Source organism: Megascapheus bottae, chromosome 31, assembly GCF_031878675.1.
Source record: "Megascapheus bottae isolate mThoBot1 chromosome 31, mThoBot2.hap1, whole genome shotgun sequence".
NCBI classification, from domain to species: domain Eukaryota; kingdom Metazoa; phylum Chordata; class Mammalia; order Rodentia; family Geomyidae; genus Megascapheus; species Megascapheus bottae.
In genome coordinates, this window is record NC_143539.1 from 3,136,444 (window position 1) to 3,163,159 (window position 26,716).

At 54.2% G+C, this 26,716-nt stretch overlaps 1 protein-coding gene across 2 annotated transcripts; it reads right to left on the minus strand.

The window, feature by feature from the left end:
* Nucleotides 1-281: 281 nt before the first annotated feature.
* Grin2d (glutamate ionotropic receptor NMDA type subunit 2D) lies at nt 282-26,716 on the minus strand. Of its 2 annotated transcripts, none has more exons than XM_090322322.1 (12): nt 26,252-26,716; nt 21,588-22,207; nt 16,691-16,805; nt 16,293-16,504; nt 15,883-16,051; nt 14,960-15,113; nt 14,460-14,585; nt 14,038-14,267; nt 12,953-13,113; nt 3,569-3,756; nt 3,230-3,462; nt 282-2,597 (listed from the first exon to the last, which is right to left on the minus strand). In XM_090322322.1, the coding sequence occupies exons 1-12, from the start codon at nt 26,714-26,716 to the stop codon at nt 1,248-1,250; spliced, it is 4,023 nt and encodes a 1,340-aa protein (XP_090178448.1). In that variant the 3' UTR covers nt 282-1,247. The 2 variants fall into 2 exon arrangements, with proteins under 2 accessions (XP_090178448.1, XP_090178447.1); XM_090322321.1 differs by having other exon boundaries at nt 15,883-16,090.

Sequence of the window (26,716 nt, forward strand, 5' to 3'; positions counted from 1 at the left end):
AAGTCAAGGCTCTGCTGCCTGTAGCCATAGGAAAGGGAACCTTGGGTTTGCACCTTAACTATGTTGTGTTCTGCATCTTTCTTCACTACTCTCCTCGGGTCTCTCCCTGGCTAGTCCTTTCTGGACCCTTCTCTCCTTAGATCTTCTCTTCCTTGGTCTTTCTCCCCCTGTCCCCTCCACTTCCCATCAGAATCTGGGACATTTCTCAGTTTCTGCTTCCTCCAGAGATGTTGAGGGGGGAGCTAAGAGATAGACACGGAGTTCAGAGTTCAGGCTTGGACTGAGGAGGCATAAAAACATGGTTTATTCCAAACACTGCAATGTGGGAGCGGGGAATGGGTTAAGTGTGGGTTCCCAGACCCTCCCGTCCCCATCCCAGCCCCAGACCCGGCTGGAGATCTGGGAGGAGGAGGCTCTTATTTTTTTTGGGGGGGGGTCTGCTGGGTCATTATTGAAGGGTCATAAATAAGGGATGGCTTTGGAGAGGATTTGGTTGATGATACCTTGGTGATAGGGAGGTGGGGTTGGCTGAAGAGAAGTTGGAGTAATGGTGGGTCAGGGGGAGGCAGGGCTTCAGTAGGGGACAGGTCCTAGGTCAAAGGAGGGAAGAACCATCGATAGAGGAAAAGGGGGGGGTCACGGTTGACATTAAGGGGCACAGTCTGGTCAGGTCGGGGCACAGTCTGGGGTCGGATGACCATTTTAGGTGTCGGAAGTCACAGTCTGGGGTCAAGTCAGGGGTTTCTGTGTGGCGGGGCCAAGGTCTGGGGTCACAGTTTGGCGAATGTGTCTCACAGTTTTGAGTCCCGATGGATGAAAGATTAAAAACGGGCTTCCCGGAGGCGTGGCCGGGGCCGGGGAGCTGCACAGTGATGTGGGGGCCACGGCCCCGGGAGTGGGGGAGTGGCGTGGGCGTGGCGTGACCCCCACACCTCCCGCCCATCTGGTGACGTTAAAAAGCCCTTATCGGGTTTTATAAAAATTCGCGTGGGCTCCTAGACCCCCGTCCCCCCCTCCCCGGCCCCGCTCTCGGGCTGGGGGAGATTTGGGCCACCAAATCCCCTCTGGCTCGTGGTTGCCCCAATGCGAGGGGGCGCAGGAGGCTGCTCCGGGCGGGGTCCAGGCCAGTCCCGTGTTTTCCTTACCCACCCAGCGTGGGTCCTGTCCGTTGCGCGCTGTGCGCGCCCCCTCGGGCCGTGGCCTGCGCTGACCGAGGGGGCGGTGGGAGCCCCCGGGTGGGGGCCGCGTCATACCTCGGACTCGAGGCTGGAGAAGTGCGCTGAGCCCCTGCGGGTGCCCAGGTCCCCTCCCCGGTGTCTCCGGTGGGGCGGCGCGGCGGCCAGCGGCGGCCCCCAGTGCGCGGCGGCGGCGGCGGCGGCGGCGGCGTGCGGACACCGGCGCGCGTGGCGGGAGGGCCCGGTGAGCCTGCGCGCCGGGGCGGCCCGGGGACACGAGCTGAGGTCCTCGAGCGACCGCGAGGTGGGCGCGGGCGGCGGGAGGTCCCAGCCCCCGGCCGCGCGGCGGTGGCGGTGGTGGTGGGGCGCGGCGGCGGCGGGCGCCCGGTGCGAGGCCCGCGGGCGGTGCGGGTGCGGACGCGGACATCCGCAGCGGGCTCGACGCCGGGGCGGGGGCCCGGCTGCCCAGGGCGGGGGCGGCGGCGCCCACCAGCCGCCGTCCAGGCCGTCGTGGGAGCAGCTGAGATGGCGCGGCGGCGGCAGCAGCTCCAGGCTGGCGCAGTGGCGGCAGTGCCAGGCGGCGGGCCCGGCGCGCGGGGGCAGGTAGTCCCAGCTGCCCGCCCGCCAGCCCCCGAGCTTGTCCACCGACCAGTAGCGGCCGGGCGGCGGCCCGAGGCGCTCGGCGTACGGGTAGGGGAAGTCGGCGAACCACCAGGGCTCCAGGCCGCCCAGGGAGGCGCCGCCCAAGCTCTCCGAGTCCTCCGAGTCCGACGGCGACGGCTCGAGGTCCAGGTACGGGCAGGGGGGCGGCGCGGCGCGGCACGGGGGCGGCGCGGCCGGGGCGGCCCCGCCCGCGGCGCCCGCGCCCCCCGCCGCCTTGCCGGGCCCCAGCAGCGGCTGGCTCTCGGGGTCGGAGCGCGGCCAGCGCGCGGGCGCCGGCGGGCTCTCGTCCTCGTAGGCCAGGCGGCAGAGCGGCGGCCCGGCGGGGGCGGCGGGGGGCGCGGGCGGGGACGGGAAGCCGGGGAAGGCGCCCGGCGGGGGCTCGGCCGGCTCCTTGTCACGCACGATGGCGAAGTAAGAGGGCGGCGGCTTCTGCGGGGGCTGCGCGGCCGGGGGCGACATGGGGCGGCCCGCCGCTCCCCGGGGCGCCGCGCGGGCCTCGCCCAGGCCCAGGCCCAGGCCCTGAGGCTCGATGGGGCCGTAGTAACGGTGGAAGCCGTCGGCCAGGCCCGCGCCACCGCCCGGTCCCGCGCCCTTGGCCCGGCGCCACCGGTCCACCGCGGCGCGTTCGCGGGGCACGAAGGGCGCGGGGCCGGGCGGCGGCCGGGCCGGGGGGTACGCGGGGCTGGGCAGCGGCTGCGGCGGCGGCGGGGGCTTGGCGGGCGGCGGGGCGGCCTCGGCGCTGCAGCAGCTGTACATTCCCTGCGGGCCGGCAGAGGAGCGGCGATCGCGGGGTGCCCGCCTGACCCGAGGGGCCTCCGGGACGTCCATCTTCACCGTTCCCTGCCTATCCGTCCCCCGGGGCCCCTCCGCGGCTCCCCTGGCCCCGTGCGCCCTTCCCCGGCTCCCTTCGCCCCCCGCGCCCCTCCCGGGGTCCTCTCGCTCCCCCTGCGCCCCTCCCCGGGCCCCCCTCGCCCCCCGCGCCCCTCTCCGGGTCCCCTCGCCCCCCCTGCGCCCCTCCCCCGGTCCCCTCGCCCCCCCCTGCGCTCCTCCCCGGGTCCCCTCGCCCCCCCCGCGCCCCTCCCTGGGTCCCCCGGCTCCCCGAGCCTCTCCCCGGGTCCCCTCGCCCCAGTACCCCTGCCCGGGTCCCCTCGCCCCCCCCCGCACCCTTCCCCGGGTCCCCTCGCCTCCCCCCGCGCCCCTCCCGGGGTCCCCTCGCCCCGTGCGCCCCTCCGTGGGTCCCCTCGCCCCCCCCGCGCCCCTTCCTCGGTCCCCTCGCCCCCCGCGCCCCTTCCCAGGTCCCCGCGCCCCTCCCCTGTTCCTCTCGCCCCCCCCCCCCCCGCGCCCCTCCCCGTCCCCGCGCCCGCCCCTCCCCCGGTCCCCGCGCCCCGTACCCTGGAGAAGGCCAGCAGGAAGTCCATGCGGTGCGTGGGCCCCAGGCAGTGCCTCAGTCTCCAGTAGACCAGGTGCTCCCAGGCGAACACCAGCAGGGACAGCCCCATGGCCACCAGCAGCATGTAGAACACGCCCGCCATGTTGTCGATGTCCAGCTTGCTGCTCATCACCTCGATCTTGTCGTTGTGGCAGATCCCCGACAGCCACAGCCGCTCCAGCATCTCAATCTCATCTGGGGGAGGGGTCGGCGAGCCCGTGTGAGGTGACCTGGGGTCCAGGACACCCCCACCTCCATCCCAGTCCCCTAAGGCCCCCCCTCCCGGTCCCGGCAGGCGCACCGTCCCCCAGGAACTGCAGCAGGGCCAGGTCGATGGGCCGCTTCCAGCGGGAGCCCTTGTGCAGGGCGATGCCGTAGCCCGTGGTGGCGAACACCTTGCCGGAGCCGATGGTGACCAGCTTGCAGCCTTCATCTTTCCGGGCCATGTAGTTGAGCACCGCAGCGTCATAGATGAAGGCGTCCAGCTTTCTGAGGGGGGGGGGTAGCGGGATGGGCTTGGTGAGTCTCCTTCGACGCCCTCCTTCTCTCCCCCACGGCGGCCTCCCTCCTCACTGCCTGCCTGCTGGCCTGCCACCGGCTACAGATCCTAGGTCACTGCCCTTCTTTGTACCTCCCTTTCAAAGTCTGTGCAACCCGTTTCATGGCCCCAGTTTTCATAAAGGTGAGATGGTGCCTGAGGATCGAGACCAGCCTCCAGCATACACCTGAGGACCTTTCCTCCATTTTCTTTTTTCTTTTTTTTTGTGGGTTGTGGGGCTTGAACTCTGGGCCTGGGCACTGTTCCTGAGCTTTTCAGCTCAAGGCTACCACCCTACCCCTTGAGTCAAGCTCTACTTCCAGCTTTCTAGTGGTTAGTTAGAGATAAGAATCTCACCATCTTTGGTGCTGGGGCTGGCTTTGAACCTTGATCCTCATAGCTCAGCCTCCTGAGTAGCTAGGGTTACAGGTGTGAGCCACTGTACCCAGCTCCACTCCATTCTTAAGCAATACCTGGGTCCAGTGGTCTACATTTGCCAGCCTAGCTGTATGGGAGGCAGAGATTGGGAGGGTACTAGATGCAGGACAGTTTGGGCAGAAAAGGCTGAGAGACTCCATCTCCATGGAAAAAGCTGGGGTGGGAGGTGCTTCACACAGTTCCCTAGCTATTATGTGAAACAAAATGAGAAGCAGGGGGCTGGGAGCCTGGCATAATGGTAGAGTGCTTGCCTAGCATGCACGAAGCCCTGGGTTCGATTTGTCAGTATCACATACGCAGAAAAAGCCGGAACTGGTGCTGTGGCTCAAGGGGTAGAGTGCTAGCCTTGAGTACAAGCCCTGGTAAGGGAGGGAGGGAGGGGAAGAGAGAGAGAGAGAGAGAGAGAGAGAGAGAGAGAGAGAGAGAGAGAGAGAGAGAGAGAGAGAGAGAGAGAGAGAGAGAGAAGCACGTGCACTCTAGGTAGAAAGACCCTATCTCAAAATATCCAACACACTTACACATACAAAGGATGGAGATCCAGAGGCTAGTGGTTCACACCTGTCCTAGTTACTCAGGAAGGTAAGCTCTGATGATAGAGGTTCGAAGTGAGCCATGAGTCTAGAAGACTCATCACCAGTTAATAAATAGTAAGTAGCTCAAGTGGTATAGCACCAGCCTTGAGCAGAAAAGGTCAAGGGTACAGGGCCCAGATTCAGTATGTGTGCACATGCGCGCACGGGCGTGTGCGCACACACACACACACACACACACACACACACACACCCCAAATTAGGAAGTACTTCGTACTTCTGGACACCTCTGTTCAGATTCCTACATGGAGTGACTGAAGCTGGAGCAGATCTGGGGGTGTGATGAAGGTTGGGATTTAGCTAAGAAGGGTGATCGTAGCCCCTGAGTTGGGGTTTCACTTGCTTTTCTACAGAATCAACCAGACAGGTAGATCCCAGCTGACCTCTGGGGTATAAATTAGGCAGCAAAAAAAATTCCACCATTGCCTGAGGGCACTTCTGCCCCACAGGCACACTGTAATTTCTCCCTAGGTTTCTCTTTGTTTAGGAAAAAGCCTTGGGGGGGGGGGTGAAGGGTGAACAGCTCTGCTCCTTTCAGTGGAAAGAGTTTGGAGTTTCTAGAATCAAGTGGAGATGCTCAGGAGGGACCCAGCTTGGGAAAGAGGAGCCCAGCAAAAGGAAAAAGAGGATCTTCTCGGACACATGCAGGCCCCAAGGAGGGAGGGAAGGGACCTCACCAACATTTTATAGAAAGCCACAAGCCAGTCGTGGCTTCCATGGAGAGAGAGCTGAGGGACTTTCAGAAGGCGGCTGCGCTTAAGCAGCCTGTGCTGTTTTCCTCTTTTGTAAGTCCTGGGGCTGGAACCCAGGGCCCAGCCTCTGTTCCTGAGCTTCTTTTCTCAAGGCTAATTTCTATCACGTAAGCCACAGGTCCACGTCCAGCTTTTTCGGGGGGGGGGGGGGGTTAACTGGAGAGGAGAGTCTCATGGATTTTCCTGCCCAGATCCTCAGATCCTCAGATCTTCAGATCCTTAGATCTCAGCCTCCCAAGTAGTTCAAGTTGCCAGGTGCGGCGGTTCTCGCCTATAATCCTAGCTATTCAAGAGGCTGAGATCTGAGGATTGAGGTTCAAAGCCAGCCCTAGCACTAAAGAATGTGAGACTATTATCTTTAATTAACCACTAGAAAACAGGAAGTAGCTCTGTGGCTCAAGGGATAGGGCCTTGAGTTGAAGTGCTCAGGCCCAGTGTTCAGGTCCCAAGACTGCCAAAAACAAAACAAAAAACACCAAGTAGCTAAGATTATAGGCATGGGTCACTGGTACCTGGATATATTTCTCTATCTATCTCTGTCTCTTACAGCACTACTTCCCGTTTTCAGGTGATTAATTGTAGATAAGAGTCTCACAGACTTTTGTGCCTGGGCTGGCTCTGAATTGCTATCCTCATATCTCAGCCTCCTGAGTAGCTAAAATTACAGGCCTGGGTCACTGGTTCTTGGATATCACTATCTCCCCCTCTCTTCCTCTCCCTCCTCCCTCCCTCTCTAGGTTTCTATCAGCTTGAACTTGGCCTGGTCATTGTCCCTAAGCTCTTCAGCTCAAGGTTAGGGTTCTACCACTTTGAGCGCTACTTCCAGTTTTCTGGTGATTAACTGAAGACATAAATCTCTCTCAGTGCCCAGGTTGGCTCCAAACCGAGATCCTCAGATCTCAGCCTCCTGAGTAGCTAGGACCTCAGGCATGAGTCACCATTGTCGAGCTACACTGTTTCTTTCTGAGCCAAGATCTCATTAGGCAGCTCAGGCTGGATTCAAACTCATTCTCCTGACTCACCCTCCCCAGGGCTCAGGTTAAAGGCGTGTGCTACTGCACTTGGCATAGAGAGTTCGCATTTGAGCCAACATGTGTCCCCTCTCAGCTCACCACCCTTCCCTGGTTCCTTCCTCAGGCAGAAGGATTTGAGGTGTCACCGGAACACCTCTGTACCCCTTCTTTCCCCTGTGTCCTCATTTCCTAAGCCCTTCTCCTCACCAGACCCCACTCCTGTGCTACAGCACAATGGGAACTTCTATCTTCATATGAACACTGCCTTGATCCTGTCTTAGGTCCATGGCACTGGATCTTCTTTTTTTCTGGAACATTCTTTTCCCATATAGCTTCTTGGCTCATCCCTTCACCTCCTGCACTTCTTTTCAGTATCTGTTTAAAAGCCACCTTCAGTGCTGGATGCTGGTGGCTTGTGCCTATAATCCTTTTTATTTATTTTTGTGCTGGTACTGAAACTTGAACTCTACCACTTAAGCCACAGCTCCACCTCCTGCTTTTTGCTGGTTAATGGAAGATTAGAGTCTCATGGACTCTGACAGAGCAGAAAGCTATGATGAAAAGGCCTAGCAGTGCAAACTAGATCAAGGTATGTGGGTAATAAATGTCTACACACAAAGGATAAAGAAAAGAGAGAATAGGTTATACATGAAGTCTTAGGGACCCAAATTATCTTGGATTATTTTCTTTTCAGTTTTGGGGCCCCAACTTGGGGCCTGGGCTCTGTACCTAAGTTTCTTTGCTCAAGTGAATGCTCTACCACTTGAACCACAGTGCCACTTCCAGCTTTTTTGAGTAGTTTATTGGAGATAAGAGTCTCAAGGAGTTTCCTGCCAATCTAGCTTCAAATTTGGATCCTCAGATAGCTCAGATCCCAGCCTCCTGAGTAGGTAGGATTAGAGGCATGAGCCACTCGTGCCTGGCTTAGATCTTATAGAGAGCCACAGGAGCACAATGAGGCACTATCTGCCAACTCTGAAGGCAAATGAGCCTTGCATCAGAATTCTATACCCAGCTAGACTGTCCAAATGTATGAAGACAGAAGAAAGGATTTGCAGAGATAAAGAGGAAAATGATGCAATCAACAAGACACACACACACACACACACACACACACACACACACACTCTTCCTCTGTGCCCTTTGTCTAGAAGCATAAAAGAACAAGAGAGCAAAACCCAGAAATAAGAAATTATGACACAGGGGCCGGGAGTTTGGCCTAGTGGTTAAAGTGCTTGCCTAGCATGCACGAAGACCCGGGTTCGATTCCTCGGTACCACATACATAGAAAAAAAGCCAGAAGTGGTGCTGAGGCTCAAGTGGTAGAGCTCTAGCCTTGAGAAAGTCCAAGGACAGTGCTCAGGCCCTGAGCCCAAGCCCAGGACTGGCAAAAAAAAAAAAAAAAAGAAATTATGACACAACAGATTCTTTTTTTTTTTTTTTTTCCGCCAGTCCTGGGCTTGGGCTCAGGGCTTGAGCACTGTCCTTGGGCTTTCTCAAGGCTAGAGCTCTACCACTTGAGCCTCAGCACCACTTCCGGCTTTTTGCTATGTATGTGAGGTACCGAGGAATTGAACCCAGGTCTTCGTGCATGCTAGGCAAGCACTCTACCACTAGGCAAAACTCCCGGCCCCGACACAACAGATTCTGAACCAGAAGGAAGGTGAAAGGTGGCTTTAAGATGGAGGCCATACAACACAGTGGAGCACAGCTGGTAGACAAGAGTGAAACTTCTTTCCCAGTAGATAAAATAAGTGAAGCATTTCTGACTTCTGAATATAAGAAGAGAGTCCAGTTATAAGAGAATTGGGGCTTGAATTAGTGAAGCACAAAGAAAGCCACAAAGCAACTGATAGAAAAAAAAGGGATAATTATTAACTCTAGGAAAAACAAAGAGTTGGTTGGGAGAGAAAAGTAATCATGGTTCACTACTTAGGACAGCTGGGAGAGAGCGCGTTTCAAGCGTTTTCACAGTCACAACATGTACAGATTGAATATTCATCCGGTGCGAATCACAATGTGGAAGACAGGACTAATTTAAATAGGAGAAGGAGATGTGCGTTCCATAGTGAATAGTGGATGGAAAATGCCCAAAATTGAAAAATGAAATGGTAGCCTCATAAACATGGTACTTAGACATGCAGAGATAAATAGAAAATGATGCAATCAACAAGGTAAATCAGATTCTTCTGTGAGAGTAGAGGAACATAAACTTTCTCTTTCTTTTTTTTTTTTTTTTTTTTGCCAGTCCTGGGCTTGAGCTCAGGGCCTGAGCACTGTCCTTGGACTTTCTCAAGGCTAGAGCTCTACCACTTGAGCCTCAGCACCACTTCTGGCTTTTATCTATGTATGTGGTACCGAGGAATCGAACCCGGGTCTTCATGCATGATAGGCAAGCACTTTAACCACTAGGCCAAACTCCCGGCCCTCTTTCTTTCTTTCTTTCTTTCTTTCTTTCTTTCTTTCCTTCCTTCCTTCCTTCCTTCCTTCCTTCCTTCCTTCCTTTCTTCCTTCCTTCCTTCCTTCCTTCCTTCCTTCTTTTTTGGACCTAGTCCTAGGGCTTAAACTCCGGGCCCTAAGCACTGTCCTTGAGCTTTGTTACTCAAGGATAGCATTCTACCTCTTAAGCCATAACTCCACTAATGGCTTTCTGGTGGTAATTGGAGAAAAAGTATAAAAAGTATCAATGACTTTCCTGCCCCAGGCTGGCAGGACACTGGGATTCTCAGATTTGAGCCTCCTAAATAGTTAGGATTATAGGCATGAGCTACCACTGCCCAGCGTTTTTTTTTTTTTTTTTTTTTCGTCTGCCAGTCCTGGGGGCTGGGCACGGTCCAAGGACACTTTTTGCTCAAGGCTAGCGCTCTACCACTGGAGCCACAGCACCACTTCCGCCTTTTTCTGTGTATGTGGTATCGAGGAATTGAACCTAGGGTTTCTTGCATTCGAGGCAAGCACTCTACTGTGAGGCTACACTCTTGGCCCAGCTTTTATTTTTGAGGCAGGTTCTCCCTACAGAACCTGGATGGCTTTCAGTTCATGATACAGCCCGGCACCAGTGGCTCACGCAAGTAATCCTAGCTAGTTCGGAGGCTAAGATCTGAGGATTGCAGTTCAAAGCCAGCCCAGGCAGGAAAGTCAGCAAAACTCATTTTTTTTTTTTTGGCAGTCATGGAACTTGAATTCTGGGCCTGGGCATTGTCCATGAGCTCTTCAGCTGAAGGCTACTGACTTCCCCATTGAGTCACAGCCCCATTTCCGGTTTTTTAGTGGTTAATTAGAGATAAGAGTCTCATAGACTTTAGTGCCCAGGCTGGCTTTGAACTGAGATCCTCAGATCTCAGACTCTGGAGTAGCTAGGATTATAGGTGTGAACCACTGTGCTCAGCTAAGTCAGTGAAACACTTCAATTAACTACCAGAAAACCAAAAGTGACACTGTGGCTCAAAGTGGTAGAGTGCTAGCCTTTAGCTAAAAAGCTCAGGGACAGAGCCCAAGCCCTGAGTTCAAGCCCCATTTGATCAACAACAACAACAAAAATCATAATCTACCTGCCTCTTTTTATTTTATCGGTTGTGGGGCTTGAACTCAAGGCTTGGGCACTGTCTCTGAGAATTTTCTGCTCAAGGCTACTGTTCTACCACTTTGAGCCATAGCTCTACTTCCAGTTTTTGAGCAGTTAATTACAGCGAAGAGTCTCATGGGGAATTGTATTTCTGCCCAAGTTGGCTCCAAACCCTGATCTTCCGATCTCAGTCTCCTTAGCAGCTAGCATTACAGGTTTGAACAATCAGCGCCACCCACCTCTTGAATGACAGACCTTTACATGTGTATCACTGCACCTAGTTTCCATTATTTTTTTTTCCTCTTAATAACTAAGCTTCCCATTAGAGCTAGTAGGACAGGTGTGTCATCAAGCAGGCCCAGCTATAGATTGAGAGGGGGGGGGTCTTGGAAACTTTTCTGTCCAGATTAGACTCAAACAGCTTCCTAAGTAGTTGGGATTACAGGACAAGTTATTGTGTTGGATTAATAGGAAAAAAAAATCTTACATTAGCTGGGCACAGTGGCTCACACCTGTAATCTTAGCTACTCAGGAGGCTGAGATCTGAGGATTTTGGTTCAAAGCCAGCCTGGGCACTAAAGACTGTGAGACTCTTATCTCCACTTAATCACCAGAAAACTGGAAATGGCATTGTGGCTCTGGGGGTAGAGCGGTAGCCTTGAGCTGAAGCCACAGAGAGTCTAAGCCCCACAACTAACCAAATAAAAAAAATTGGGCTGGGGGCCGGGAGTTTGGCCTAGTGGTTAAAGTGCTTGCCTAGCATGCACGAAGACCCAGGTTCGATTCCTCGGTACCACATATATAGAAAAAAGCCAGAAGTGGTGCTGAGGCTCAAGTGGTAGAGCTCTAGCCTTGAGAAAGTCCAAGGACAGTGCTCAGGCCCTGAGCTCAAGCCCAGGACTGTCAAAAAAAAAAAAAATTGGGCTGGGAGTGTGGCCTAGTGGTAGAGTGCTTGGCTAGCATGCATGAAGACCTGGGTTTGATTTCTCTGTACCACATACTGGAAGTGGTGCTGTGGCTCAAGTGGTAGAGCTCTAGCCTTGAGAAAGCCCAAGGACAGTGCTCAGGCCCTGAGTCCAAGCCCCAAGATTAGCAAAAAAAAAAAGACAAAAAAAATCTTATATTTTTATTCTCCAAACTATGTGGATGGATAACTGGTAAAAATAGAAGTAAAAATTAGGAGGAAAAAATGTAAAAAAGGGAGAGTAATGGAGAAAAAGGATTTCAGCAGGAGTGGAAAAATCAAAGCAAAAGGTGACAATGAGGAGCGTCAGGGTGTTCTTTGTGCTTCTGGGAGGAGGACAAGGGAAGATTTTGAGTTTCCCACTGTGCTCAGGAGGTAATACAGCCTGGAGCCTGACCCCCAGGGTCATACAGCCAGGGTTCAAGTCCCAGTCTGGTAACCTAGCACTGTGGGAAGCTTGCTTTTATTTCCATTTCTAATAATATTCACCTAAGATGATTATGAAATGCTATGGGTTGAACTGAATCCCCTCCCAAAATTCATATACAAGAAAGCTAGTGTCCAGTACCTCAGGATATGACCTGGTTTGGAGGGCGGCCCCTATAGAGACATTCAGGTTGAAATGAGATCAGAGTGTGGGCCCAAATCCAATATGAATGCCGTTCTTATAAAAAGAGGATATCTGGAGCCAGGTGTCTATAATATTGGCCAGTCTAGAGGTGAAGATTGGGAGAATCATGGTTTAAGCTGGCCCCAACAAAGTAAGTGACCCCTGGGCCTGGGAATGTAGCTTTGAGGTAGAGTGTTTGCCTAGCACACATGAAGCCCTAGGTTTGATTCCCTAGTACCAAAGAAACCAAAAAGAAGTGGTGCTGTGACTTAAGTGGTAGAGTGCTAGCCTTGAGCAAAAGACGCTCAGGGACAGTGCCTAGGACCTGAGTTCAAGTGTCAGGACTGGCTAAATAAATAAAAGAGCGACCCTGGGGCTGGGAGTTTGGCCTAGTGGTAGAGTGCTTGCCTAGAGCATTCATTCAATTCCTTGGTACCACATACATAGAAAAAAGCCAGAAGTGGTGCTGAGGCTCAAGTGGTAGAGCTCTAGCCTTGAGAAAGTCCAAGGACAGTGCTCAGGCCCTGAGCTCAAGCCCAGGACTGGCAGAGAGAGAGAGAGGAGAGAGAAGAGAGAGAAGAAAGACAAAGAAGAGAGAGAGAGGGAGAGAGAGAGACCCTCTGTGAAAAATGACTAAAGCAAAAACAGTCTGGGGATGTGGTTCAAGTGGTGGAGTGCCTGCCCAGCCGGGCATATGGCCCTAGGTTCAAATCCCAGTACCACTGAAAAGGAGGGAGGATATTTGGGACACCAATTCACACATCCAGAGAAGGCAATCTGAAGAGACAAGCGAGACAAGTCACCTCCCTGCAAAGGGGAGAGCCAGTTATGCAAAACTTCAGCCTCCAGAAGGGAAAGAAAAGCCCAGCACACTAATCATGAATGAAAAGGAGCTTAGAACAGAACTTGATACATAATAAACACTATAGTAAATTAAAAAGACAATGGGAACGAGACCAAGTCTTGGCAAGGACATAGAACAAATGGAACTCTCTTGCACCATGGAGGAGAATGCAAGTTGGCACAGGCACTCTGGAAAATGCCAAGCACGTGGTACCTATCACAGCCTGAAGACTGAGCAGAGCTCCTTCCGGATCCCAGCCCCAGCTGACCGGCCCCGGGACGACCTGGGCCCCCCACCCCACCGCACCCCGTGCCCGCCCCGCCTCTGCGCATGCGCAGTGCCCCGCCCGCCCGGCCCGGGCCTGCGCTGACCCTGCCTTGAGCTGCGTGAGCGCCTCCTCCACGCGGGGCTGGTTGTAGCGCACCATGTAGCTATGCATGTCGGGGTAGTTGCTTCGAATGTTCTTCTCCGTGGACCCATTGGGAACCGTCCCAAACTTGAGCGGTGGGTATTGCTCCTGCGGCCTCTGGAACTGGGGCACAATGGGCAGCTGCTAGAGAAGCCCCGCCTCAGCCCCCCCAGCCCTCCCCACCGCCCCCCCCAAACACACAGGCAAATGGATCGGCTGAGACTGCGAGGAGTCAGAAATCCAGAGACTGAGTGTTCAGAGCAATTGGAGTACAAAGTCTTTCCCTCCTTCCCTCCCTCCCTCCTCCCTTCCTCTCTCTCTCTCTTTTCCTTTCGTTGCCAGTCCTGGGCTTGAGCTCAGGGCCTGAGCACTGTCCTTGGGCTTTTCCAGGCTAGCGCTCTACCACTTGAGCCACAACACCACTTCCAGCTTTTTTTCTGTGTATGTGGTACCAAGGAATGGAACCCAGGGCTTCATGCACACCAGGCAAGCCACTAGACCACGCTCCCAGCCTGAATGGAAGCGTTTTATCTGTTGAATCTAATAAAAATTTAGGGTTGACTTTTGTATGTCTTGGTTTTCAATTCCTTTGCTCTTCCAGTACTTCACAATTTTCCTGGATCTGCCATGGGTTGACGTTTCAAAGACCAGTCCTCCATTACTGTGGGAGAGGCACATGGATCTAAAATATTTCCCCCTCAGGAAATACTTCATTGTGAAAAGGGACCCATTTCTTCCCAAACCTTCCATTCTTTTTTTTTTTTTTTGCCAGTCCTGGGGCTGGAACTCAGGGCCTGAGCACTGTCCTTGGGTTTTCTTAAGGCTAGAGCTCTACCACTTGAGCCACAGCACCACTTCTGGCTTTTCAATGTATGTGGTACCGAGGAATCGAACCCAGGTCTTCGTGCGTGCTGGGCAAGCACTCTACCACTAGGCCAAACTCGCGACCCCCGAACTTTCCGTTCTAGGGAAGAGACTCCCTTCCTCCACCCAAGAGTTTTCCCCTCTGTCAGTGCCACAGGTCCTTTCCCTGCCCCCTCCACACACCTTGCGGTCACTGAGCCCGGACACCGTGTCCACGTACTCCTCCTGGATCATGAAGGCGGCGAGGTTGGCTGTGTAGCTGGCGAGGAAGATGACGGCAAAGAAGGCCCACACCAGCACCATGATTTTGCTGGTGGTCCCCCGGGGGTTCTCCACGGGCACCGAGTTATTGAACACCAGGGCCCAGAGCAGCCATATGGATTTCCCAATGGTGAAGGTTGAGCCTCCAGGGCCTACGGGGGACCATGATGAAGACCCCAAGAGAAATCCATGAAAGATGGTAGTGGAGCACACAGAACTACAATTCCCAGTAGCCTCTGAGGCTCTGGAGGCTCCAGAGGCCACAGGGCTGTCCTCAGGGCCTGCTGGGAAATGTAGTTCCATGTGCAGACGGCCTTAAAAGGCAGAAAAGAGAGGGGACTTACGCTTGCCCGTGGCCAGGCTGCGGTTGTAGCCCACGGGACTGAGGTACTCGAAGATGAAGACGGTGACAGCGACCACGGTGAGGCACATAACGAACATCATTACCCACACGGCGGGACTGTAGGGCTCTGGGATCAAAGGGAGTGAGGTGTGCTCACTGGTCAGGCAAGCAAAGGATTGGAGGCCTCCCCACAGACATGGGGGGGGGTTGTCCAGGTCTGTCCCCATCCTGGTCTGTTCCCTCCCTGCTTCCCCATGGTCTGTCTGACATACTAACTGCGGGCAGGGAACTCTGAAAGAAGGGAATTACAGTCCGGTATCAACTATGAAATGTTTCCTGAGCCCCACACCGGAGTCTCTCCCTCCCCTGGCCACTGCTCCAGGCCCTCTGTCATGCCCACTCTGTCCCCAGGCCAGCTCTGCCTCCCGGGAGTCCAGGGCCTGCACAGCTGGGGACAGTTGCTCCACCCTGGTCCAGGTATGGCACCCTGTCCCTGCTCACCCAGGAAGGCTGAAGGGGACACTGTGCCATTGCTGCGTGCCACCATGACGCTAATGCCCGTCTCCACGAAGGGCACGGAGAAGTCCACGATCTCAGAGCGCTCCTCGTTGATGGTGAGCGAGCCGATGGCCATGTCTGCACGCTGGTAGAACACCTGAGGTGGGGGTAAGGAGTGGGCCAGGGAAACGGCCCAAGCAGATACTCACCGGGGACAATGACAGGCCCAGGAGGAGACCAGAGGCAGAGGGAGGGAGGGGTGAGGAGATGTGGAAGGTACGTGAGGAGGGGGGTGGGGGAAGGCAAGGAAGGCAGCAAGGAGAAAACAGGGGTGTGGAACTAGAATAGGAAAATGTCTTCTTGCCGGCACCTGCTGCTTGCCCCAGTTTTTTTTTTTTTTTTGTCCCAGGACTTGAACTCTGGGCCTGGGTGCTATCCCTGAGCTCATCAGCTACCCTACCTACCCCTTGAGCCACGGCCCCACCTCTGGTTTTCTAATGGTTAATTGGAGATAAGAGGTCTCATGGACTTCCATGTCCGGGCTGGCTTTGAACCTCATCATCAAATCTCAGCCTCCTGAATACCTAGGATGACAGGCGTGAGTCATCGTGCCCGGCTTTTGCCTGTTTCATGGGTTGGGGTTAACCCTAGGGTTTCCACCTCCTGGTTTGGCCTCCTCTCCTAGCTGTCCCCTTCATACATCACCCTTCCTAGCCCTGCCTCCAAGTCGCCCTCCCCCTAGCTCCGCCCCTACAACCAATGCAATCATCTTAGCCACGCCTCTTTATAAGGTTTCACTCTAGCCCCTCCCTCCCTTCCCCCCCAAACCCCCTATTCGGCCACAGCCCGTTGGGCTCCGGGACTCTCTTTTTGGCCCAGTCCTTCCTCCTCCAAGAGCCCCCTCCCCCAGGTGCAAGGCCCCTCACCTCCCCGATCATGCCGTTCCAGACCCCATCGATCTTCTTGCCGTGCTTGCCATTGGTGACCAGGTACAGGTCGTAGCTGAAGCCGATGGTGTGCGCCAGCCTCTTGAGAATGTCGATGCAGAAGCCCTTGCAGCAGCGCTTCTCCGGGCGGGGGGCGTCCGGGGGAGGGCTGAGGGGGAGGGCAAGGGGCAGGCCGCCATGGTTAGCGCTTTCTGGGGAATCCGAGGACCAAACTGTGTCTCTACGCTGGGCGGAGCCAGCACCCGGTGGGCGTGACCAAGACGCCTGGGCGGAGCCACTGCGGGTAGGCGTGGCCATGGTTTGTGCGTGAGGTCATGGCCACTGGGCGGAGTCAGGGCTAGGTGGGCGGGGCCGAGGCTGCTGGGTGCTGGCCGGGAGCAGGTTCTCACCTATGGGTTCGGTTGAGCTGGCTCCGGCAGGGGACCGAGTCTCTGATGCAAGTGCCACTGATGGGATCGGCAGGTTCCACGATAACAAATGGCCTCTCCTCCAGCGTGGCCACAGTGAGGTGCTGCGTGTCGTCCACGGGCTGCAGGAAGCGGCCGTAGCGGGACCACAGCGGGTACTTGAGACGGAGAGTCTGCTGCTCCCAGCTACCCACCTGGGCCAAGAGAGAGTGTCGCCATTCCAGGGTGTCCTGGCCTCCCTGCCCTCCCCACTCGGACCCCAGCCCTTTTCCCTCAGCTCCAGGAGTCCAGACCCCAGCCCTCCTCTCCGAAAGTCCAGGACCTGTGGCCTTCCCTGTGGGACCCAGAAGTCCAGGCGTCTACATCTGGGCTGGACTCACCACCTCCCATGTCCTGTCTCTGGTGAGGGAGATGACCACCAGCGAGGGGTTCACCAGGAAGCCATCCTCATTGAAGGAATAATCCCGGTTGTCCCAGGTGATGTTCATAAAGTACCTGCCCAGAAGGAAGGCAGGGTGTGTGGCCTCTGGACTGGGGACTCTCAGCTAGTTCCTTTCTTTTCACTTCCAAGGATTGACTATCCTTTATGACTCTGTGTGTGTGTGTGTGTGTGTGTGTGTGTGTGTATGTACTGGTGCATGAATGCAGGGCCTGGGTGCTGTCTTTTGGCTTTCTTCATTTGCCCAAAGCCAGTCTGTTTTGCTGGTTCACTGAAGAGTCTCACAGATTCCTTCCCAGACTTCAAATGCAGTCCTCAGACCTCAGCCTTCTGAATAGCTAGGATGACAGGCCTGCATGGAACCATGCATGGTTCCTGGCTTTTTTTTTTTTTTTTTGCCAGTCTTAGGGCTTGAACTCAGGGAAGGGGCACTGTCATTGAGGTTCTGTTATTCAAGGCTAGTGCTCTACCACTGGAGCCACAGCTCCACTTTCAGCTTTTTTCTGTTTTATGTGGAACTGAGGAATTAAACCCAAAGCTTCATGCATGCTAGTCTGCCACTAAACCACATTCCTAGGCCATATTTTTTAACTTCTAAATTTTTTTTTGTTGGTTGTGGGGCTTGAAGTTGAGGCCTGGGAGCTGTCTTTGATCCCTTCAACTCAATGCTATCACTCTACCACTTGAGCCACAGTACCACTTCTGGTTTTCTGGTGGTTAATTGGAGATAAGAATATCAGGGATTTTTGTGCCTGGGCTGGCTTTGAACTGCAATCCTTAGATCTCAGCCTCCTGAGTAGCCACCAGCACCTGGCTTAACCTCTAAATTTTATCTGCTTAGAAAGGCCTTTCCTGGGCTGGGATGTAGCTCAGTGGCAAAGCACTCGCCTAGCAAGTGCAATGTCCTAGGTTTGATTCCCAGTACCAAAAATAAAGAAGACAAAAACAAAAACATACAGTTAAAAAAAAAATCCAGAGCCGGGCACAGTGGCTCACACCTGTAATCCTAGCTACTCAGGAGGCTGAGATCTGAGGATCATGGTTCAAAGCCATCCTGGGCACTAAAATCCATGAGACTTTTATCTCCAATTAACCACCAGAAAACTGGAAGTGGTGCTGTGGCTCAAGGAGTAGGACGGTAGCCTTGAGCTGAAAAACTCAGGGACAGGGCCCAGGCCCAGAGTTCAAGTCCCACAACTGACAAAACAAAACAAAACAAAAAACATCCTAATGAAAGGCCTTTCCTGAACTCCTCCATTGGCCTGCCTGTCTCTCTTGTTACTCCTCTGTGCTTTATTTTTTTTTTCCTCCAAAGTTAGCACCTGCTGGTATTTTCTTTCCTATTCATGCCCAATTTGATTGTTAGGCTTCATGAGATAAGAAAATTTATTGGATTTCTGACTGAAGCTGTGCTTGTACATAGATTCTCAATAAAAGAGCTCAGAGACAGCTCCCAGGCTCAGAGTTCAAGTCCCAGGACTGACAAGAAAAAGAAGAAGAAGAAGAAGGAGGAGGAGGAGGAGGAGGAGGAGGAGGAGGAGGAGGAGGAAGATAGGGCAGCAGCAGTGGCTGGACAAACAAGTCATCCTCAGGTCTCATTTGAGATTTCACCTGCTAGAAACCACATGATTGCATAGTTTAGCCCCTGACTTGCATAGCTTGGTTCGGGAGGCTGATTGGAAGACAATTTCTTTTCTTGGAATAACATTTTATTATAAGACCACCTGGTGGCTAGGAAGAGTTAAAATTATGAGGCAATAGAAATTCTGGATAGGAGCTGGGCATGGTGGCTCACACCTGTAATCCTATCTACTCAGGAGGCTGAGATCTGAGGATCGTGGTTCAAAGCCAGCCTGGGCACCAAACACCGTGAGACTCCAATTAACCTTTAAAAAACTAGAAGTGGCACTGTGGCTCCAGGGATAAAGTGGTAACCTTGAGCTGAAGCTCTCAGGGACAGCACCTAGGCCCAGAGTTCAAGCCCCATGACTGACAAAATAAATAAATAAATAAATAAATAAATAAATTCTGGATAGGGGCTGGGGAGCGTGGCCTAGTGGTAGAGTGCTTGCCTAGCATGCACAAAGCCCTGGGTTTGATTCCTTGGTACCATATACACACACAAAAAAGCCAGAAGTGGTGCTGGGGCTCAATTGGCAGAGTGCTAACCTTGAGCAAAAAGTGCTCAAGGATAGTGCTGAGGCCCTGAATTCAACTCTAGGACTGGCAAAGAGGAGGGGAGGGAGGGAGGGAAGGAGGGAGGGGAGGTGGAGAGGAAGAGAGGGAGAAAGAGAGAGAGAGAGAGAGAGGGAGAGAGGGAGGGAGGGTGGGAAAGAGAGAGAGGGAGGGAGGGAAGGAGGAAGGGAGGGAGGGAGAGAGAGAGAGAGAGAGGGAGGGAGGGAGGGAGGAAGGGAGAGAGAGAGAGAGAGAAGAAATTCTGGATAAAGCTGGCATTGTGGCACACAGCTGTAATCCTAGCTGTCTGGCAGGCTGAGGCAGGAGGGTGGTGAGTTCTGGACCAGCTGGGGCAGTCAAAGAGGAACAAAATACAAACAAATAGGTATGACTCAAGTAAGAGTTCCTAGGTTTGATCCCTAGGTACAGAAGGAGAATGGAGGATGAGGAGGAGAAGGAACAGAAGGAGTTGGAGGAGGAAGAGGAAGAGATGGAGGAGGAGGAAGAAGAAGAGGAGGAGGAGAAGGAGGAGGAGGAGGAGAAGGAGAAGGAAAAGAAATAATAATAATAATAATAATTATTATTATTATTCTAGGCAAAGACCTGAGCAGTCTCCCAGGGAGGCAAGCTTGAGAGAAAGAGAGGAGGGAAGCTGAATAAGAAAGACAGACTCAGAAAGAGATGAAAGTAACTGGCCCCAGGCTTGGCCCAATTTCTGATGTCTGTGTTTCTGTGCATGTTTATCTTTCCAATAAACCCCCTTTCCCCCAAGGGAAGTTAAATGAGACTCTGCTTCTGGCAACCCCCAATGCCCTAGCTTAGACGGAATTCTCAGTGCCCTGCTCCCACAAGGCAGGTCCTAACTGTTCTGCTGGCCTCACCCTGCAGCTCTCATTAGTCCTGTCCCTATCTGTGCCCCTTCAGGACCCCGGTGTTCTTTGCAAAGTCCAAGCTCTTTTTCATCCCTCTGTTCCTGCAGCCCAGTGTGAGCGCTAGTTCCCAGCAGTGCTCAGGGTTCTGACTGAGGGATGCATTCTTTTCTCACCCTCTTGTTCTAGGATCCTGCTTCCCAATTCTCACTTCCAGCCTCCTCCCCATCCATCACCTCCTCCCAAGTGCATTTCAGGATTCATGGCCTGTCCTTCTACTGCCCTGTCAGCAAACCCCTTTTTCTCCCTCTGCCCAAGGCTTTCTACAATGGAGATGCTGTTTCCCATCAAACTCGAGTTCTCTTCTCACAGGATGATGTAAGGCAGACCCATGATGGCCTTTTCATTCCATTGCCCAGCCTTCCTTGTAGTGAACCCATACCACAGTGCAGACGTGGTACTCAAATACAGCACAGGCGCAAACCAATCTGAATGAATGTCTAGCCAGGCAGACACAGATGTCTAGCCAATCAGAACAAGTATCCAACCAAGTCAGAATGGATGTTGTTTTAACCAAGCAGTACAGCATTCCTCACCATGCGATTACGTTCTACCAATAGGATGTAAGGCCTGTCCCTTAAACCTCATTTCAATGGAAACTGCTTGCTCTCCCCTTTCTCCTTCCTCCCTCTCCAGAGGCGGGCCCATTCTATCATCCCCACAACCCAGCTTGGACCGCACAGATAGCAGAGTGACCAGCTTGGAGGAACTCAGTGGATCCTGAATGAATGAAGCGTCTGTCTCCTGTTAATCTGGACTGCTCATCCCTAGACCTCTGCGATGTTACATTACGTGATAGAGGAACATATTTTTGCCTTTGGTAGGCCACTGGATGAATGGGTCTTCCACTAAATGCAGTAGTCTAGGGCTCATTTTGTTGTTATTGTTACTGTTGTTATTCTTCTTATTATTATTAATAGTAGTAGTAGTGGTAGTACTGGGAATTGAACTCAGGGCTTCCAGTTTGCTAGACACTCTACCAGTTGACCCATGCCACCAATCTCTAAGTAGGGTATTTTATCCAATCTCAGAGGCTATCAAAAACTGGGTGCTGTGGCTGGGAGTTTGGCCTAGTGGTAGAGTGCTTGCCTAGCTTGCATGAAGACCCAGGTTCGATTCCTTAGTGCCACAAAAATAGAAAAAGCCGGAAATGGTGCTGTACCTCAAGTGGTAGAGCTCTGGACTTGGGAAAGCCCAAGGACAGTGCTCCTGCCCTGAGTTCAAGCCCCAGGACTGGCCAAAAAAAAAAAAAAAGCTGGGTGCCATGTTGGGTGTTAGTGGCTCCCACCTGTCCTCCTAGCTACTCTGGAGGTTCGAAGCCAGCTTGGGCAGGAAAATCTGTGAGACTCTTCTGTCCAATTAAATTACAGAAAAAGCTGAAAGTGGCACTGTAGCTCAAGTGTCTTAGGCAAAAGGAGCTTAGGAACCGTGTTCAGGCTGGGCTCAAGCCTCAGGACTAGCTCCAGCCGACCCCCCAAAAGAAAAGGAAGAAGGAAAGGAAGCAAGCAAGCAAGCAAGCAAGCACCCAGGCCCTGAGTTCAAGCCACAGGTCTGGCAAGAAAAGAAAACAATCATGCATCTTAAAATCATGAACAATGCAGCAACGCACTATGTGACAGATGCTTACAAATAACCTTCCTGAACCCCGGGACAGACGCAGCCCCATCCCTGTCACCGAGCGGGCCCTGGCCTCCGGGAAGCCCTCCCGCACCCCTCGCCGCCCAGCCCGCTCACCTGTGCAGGCTCTCCCCGCGGTGAGTTCGATTCTGGGCCCGACAGTCGTGGCCGAGCTCCGGCAGGAAGCCATAGTCCCGCAGCAGGGCCTGGGCGCCTCTGGCCACCACGGCCACCCCCGCGGCCACGCGCCGGCCCAGGTCATCCCTCCAGCCGGCCGAGCGCACGGCGAACAGTCCCGCGGGCAGCGGGGCTCCTCCGGGCAGCAGAAGGGGCTCCCCGGGGGCCCCCGATCCCCCGCCTCCGGCCAGCTGGGGGCCCACCATGAACCAGACGTAGCCCGGCCCGGTGAGGCCGGCCTCGGCCGCCGCCCGGAACACGGGCTCGGCCTCCTCCCGGGCGCAGAAGAGCAGCCGGATCTGCGCGCTGACGCTGCGCAGCTGCGCGCCCAGCACCGCCTCGCCCGCCCCGGGGTCCAGCGTCAGCGCGCCCCGGTGCTCCCAGCCCACCAGGCTGCCGTCCGTCAGCACCTCGATGTAGGACAGGAAGGCCCGGTGGCCCGGGGCGCGCGTGGTCACCGCCACGAAGGACGTCCAGTCGTACTCCTCCAGCACCTCGAAGATGACTTGAAGCTGCTGCTCTGTGGAGGAGCCGAGCTGCAGGAAGGTGGACCCCTTCTCCTGCGTGGAGGGGGCGGGCGAGTCAATGGCTCTCAACAAGGGCACAGGCTAGATCTTAGGTCATTCCTAAAAATTCTCCCATGAACCTGGTTCTCCTGCCCGCCGGTAGATGCACAGGGCCCAGAAAGAACTCTGGCATTTTAAAAACTATTATTATTATTATTATTATTATTATTATTGTTTGGCCTCAGGAGCTCATGCTCTTCCTTAGCTTATTTTCCTCCAGGGTGGGGCTCCACCACTTAGGCCACACCTCCAGTGCTGGCTTTTTGTTAGTTGGAGATGAGAAGTCTCATGGATCAAAGCCTGGTTTTGAACCTAGATTCTCAGATCTCAACCTCCTGAGTAGCCACTGTGCTCGGCTCTTCTTGTTTTTATTTTATTATTTATTTTTTTAATTCATTTACTTATTTTTTTTGCCAGTCCTGTGGACACTGTGTTTGAGTACCTTGGCTCAAGGCTAGTACTCTGTCACTTGAGCCACAACACCACTTCCAGCTTTTTGTCTGTCTGTGGGAATGGAGGAATTGAACCCAGGGCTTTGTGCATGCTGGGCAGGCATTCTACCACAGGCCATGCTCCCAGCCCTCATTTTCTTATTTTGAGAAACAGTCATACTACATTGCCTAGGATAGTTTTGAGCTCATGATCACCTTACTCCCCCCCCTCATCACACACACACACACACACACACACACACACATTTTTTTTTTTTTTTGCCAGTCCTGGGCTTGAGCTCAGGGCCTGAGCACTGTTCTTGGACTTTCTCAAGGCTAGAGCTCTACCACTTGAGCCTCAGCACCATTTCCGGCTTTTGTCTATGTATGTGGTACCAAGGAATCGAACCCGGGTCTTTGTGCATGCTAGGCAAGCACTTTAACCACTAGGCCAAACTCCCGGCCCCAGGCACACATTTTTTATCTGCTTCTACCTCTTGAGTTCTTGGATTACAAATATGAACACATGGCTTCAAAACTAGAATTCTGAACACACATCTCCCTCTCTCCTAGCTCACTCAAACCTGTTTCCTGTCTTCCTTCTCTTTTCACAGTGATGTTCAAATCTCAACCTTAAACCTTTCTCCACCTTAAACCTTCCTCCATGGTTTCCTTTGGGCCCAGACCCAGGCCCCTTACACATCTTCTCAGGTCTTGTTCAAACCTAATCCAGTTGTTGAGTGCTCACTGATGCTACTGTCAATACTCTTTCTCTCCCTCCCTTGCTCCTCCCTCTCAATCTCCCCCCCCCACTCTGTGCCAATCCTGGGGTTTGGGCACTGCCCCTGAGCTGCTTTTTGATCAAGGCTAGCACTCTACCACAGCACCACCTCTGATTTTCTGTTGGTTGGTTGGAGGTTAGAGTCTCCCAGAATTGAGAATTTCCTGAACTGAGATCCTCAGAGCACAGCCTGCTGAGGAGCTAGGACTGTAAGTGTGAGCCGCTTGTGCTTGGCCCACTTATTTCTTCTTGGATAGTACTGAGATTTGAACTCACAGTCTTACACTTGCGAATCAGGTGTTCTATCATTTGAATTATGTACCTGTCCTTTGTATTTTTAGTTTTCAGACAGGATCTCTCATTCTTGCCTGGGCCAACATGGACTTCAGTCCTCCTATTTATGCTTCTCATGTAGCTGGGATGACAAGCCTACACCACTGTGCCTAGACTACTGTTGGAGATACGGTCTTGCCTGGACTGACTTTGAACCAAGATGCTCCCGATCTCCATTGCCTGAATTACTGGGATGACAGGCGTGACCCCCCTCCAACACACACACACACACTGCTCCAGCCATTACATCATTTTCTCTTTTGCCTAGACACCTCTAGCTTTCCAACTCCTCTGTTTCTACTTTTGCATCTTTCAGTCTGTTCTCCAAACAGCAGCCAGAGTGATCGTTTCAAAATATTAATTGCATCACATCTCTTCCAGTTGAAAACTTTCCAGTGATTCTACTTGGGAGCCCAAGCCAAAGTCCTCAGCACGGTTCATGAAACCCTGCATGAACTGGTCCCTGGGGCCTCTCTGACACCATCACTGCTACCAGCAATCAACCCCCTTCCCCCGCTCTAGCCACACTCACTGCTTTATCTTCCTCAAGTAGATCAAGCACCTGACATCAAGAGCTCAGCTACTGCTGCTGCTCACCCCCCCCCCCCCGGGCCCCCAGCTCCTCCTTGGATGGTTTACTCCTCATTCCTCAGGTGCACCACGGAGATAATCAACTCAGGGAGGCCTTCTAGCTGCCATCTACTGAAGCCTCAGCCTCTGCCGACATCCTGTCGATTTTCCTCCAGGAGAGATTTCGCTCTCTGTGGCTCACTTTGTGTGTTTCCTTCATTAGAATGCAAGCACTGCAAGGCAGTGGCTGCAGGTGGGGTGGTGGTGGTTCTTTTCTCCTCCACAATCTCATACCCGTAAATCTAAGATACTCCTGATACAGACTCAGCCCTGGACAAGGCTCTGAGTTATGAATGCAGAGAGAAAAAACTTTTCCCTTCAGTGTGTGTAGTTACCAGTGAGTGCAGAGGATAGGGCCAGTCCTCCTGGGGAGGTTTCCCAGCATGCACTGAGAACCCTAAGAGGACCTCATCTCTCAGCAGGTGGAGTGTGTGCTCCACATCCCAGCATACAAAGGGATACAGATAGGAGGGTCATGCTTTCTTCCTTTCTGGGACAGTGGACGGACTACATTTCCCAGAAGGCAATAGGTTACACTGAGCCGAATACAAGGTCTCTCAGACATTAAAAAGAGGCCGTATGTATGGTGGGAAGCCGGGAAACAGTACGTTCATCTCTCAGGTCTACAAATCTGCTGCAAAATCACTGGACAAAGTCATGCCAAGGAGAACAGGAAAAGTTGGACAGAAGTCTTTCCCAGGATGCTTTAGTGCTTTAAGCAGAACTACAAATCCCAACATGCATTTGTGATCCAGTTACAAAGCCAGCGGCCCTCAATGCAGAGAACTGGCTGATTTGAGTGCCATCTATCCTGGTGGCTCCAACCTCCAACACATCTCATATCCTCGTGCAGCCTCTAATAGGGCCCATCCCCAGGCCACATCTCTTGGCCTACTCCATTTCAGCCTGCAGACCAGGCTCTGTCCATTTCCATTTCTTTCCTTCACCACCAGAAATCCACTAAGGCTGGCCCCTTCTGTCCTTCTGTAAAGTAGCACCCTCTCATGCCACTCCATGCCCTGCTCCAGCCTTGCCTCTCAGAGGAGACCTGCAGGCTCCTGGATTTCATTGTTCTGGCCTGTCTCTTATAGTAGGCCTTTATTTTTCCAGGTCTGCTCTGCAGATTCTGGAGTTCTCCACCTCACTGCTTAGTATAAGCCTTCTTGAACCACACCTCAAGACCACCTTCAGCTCCAGACTCCACCCTTTTTCCACAAGTTTAGGCCCCACTCCTCCCTGGCCCTGGCCCTCACTGACTGGCCTATCCCTAACATTCACATCCTTGAGATCCAGTTCTACCGCTCTCCATTAACGACTCCTCCCTCGAGATTCCTCCTTCCTCTCTCTTCCCGTAGACGTCTAGACTTGTCTAGGGGCTGGAACCCCGCTCCATGCCCTGTCCTTCCTTCTTTTTGCCCCTGACCCTGCCTTACTGGGTCTTGGCTCCTAACTAGACTCACCTTTTTGTGAGTCCTCCCCTGGTTGACCCAGATCCTCTCCAGTTTTCGTCCCTAATCCGTGCTATATGCTGACTGGCCCCGCCACTTGTCCAGATTCAACCCTTTTCCTTGCCTCGCCCTTCCTTAGTCCTTTCCCCTACAGGGACTTGGGTCTCTACATGATGGTGACAGGTCAATGGGAGAGGCCGCTCTGACCTTCACAGGTGACGCTCCCAAAAGGCACCGCTCCTCCTAGAGACCACACCCCTTCCTCCCCGCCCCGCCCACTACCGAAGCATGAACCCGGCCACCCTCCAGGGGGCTGGCCTATCCGCTTCCCCCCCTCGATGGCCACGCCCCCAGCCAGCAGAGACCCCGCCCACCCGGGCAGGCCCCGCCCCGCCCGCCCCCACGGGTCGCGCACCTTGGGCGTGAGCACGAGCGCGGCGCCTCCGTGCACGGCCACGATGGGCAGCGAGGTCTGGGCCGACAGGAAGTCGAGGATGGGCGCGACGGCGGGCGCGCGCGAGTCGTCCTCGAAGACGACGCCGTGCACGCGCAGCCCCGACAGCAGGTCGCAGAGCTGCAGCACGAGGCTGCGCGGGTCCGAGCCGTTGAGCACCAGCGCCACGGGCCGCACGTCTAGGCCCGGGCTGCGCACGGCCGCCGCCACCGCGGGCCCCAGGCGCGCCGCCTCGGCCGCGTACGCCGGGCCCGAGAAGACCAGCGCCACGTTGAGCGGCCGCGCCCCTCCGGGGACCCCGCCGAGCCCGCCGGGCCCGCCCGGCCCCGGCGCCTCCTCCGGGAACGGGCTGGCGCAGGCCAGGGCCAGCAGCAGCAGCATCTTAGCGGGGCCCCGAGGGCCGCGGGGGCCACCAGCGACGCGCAT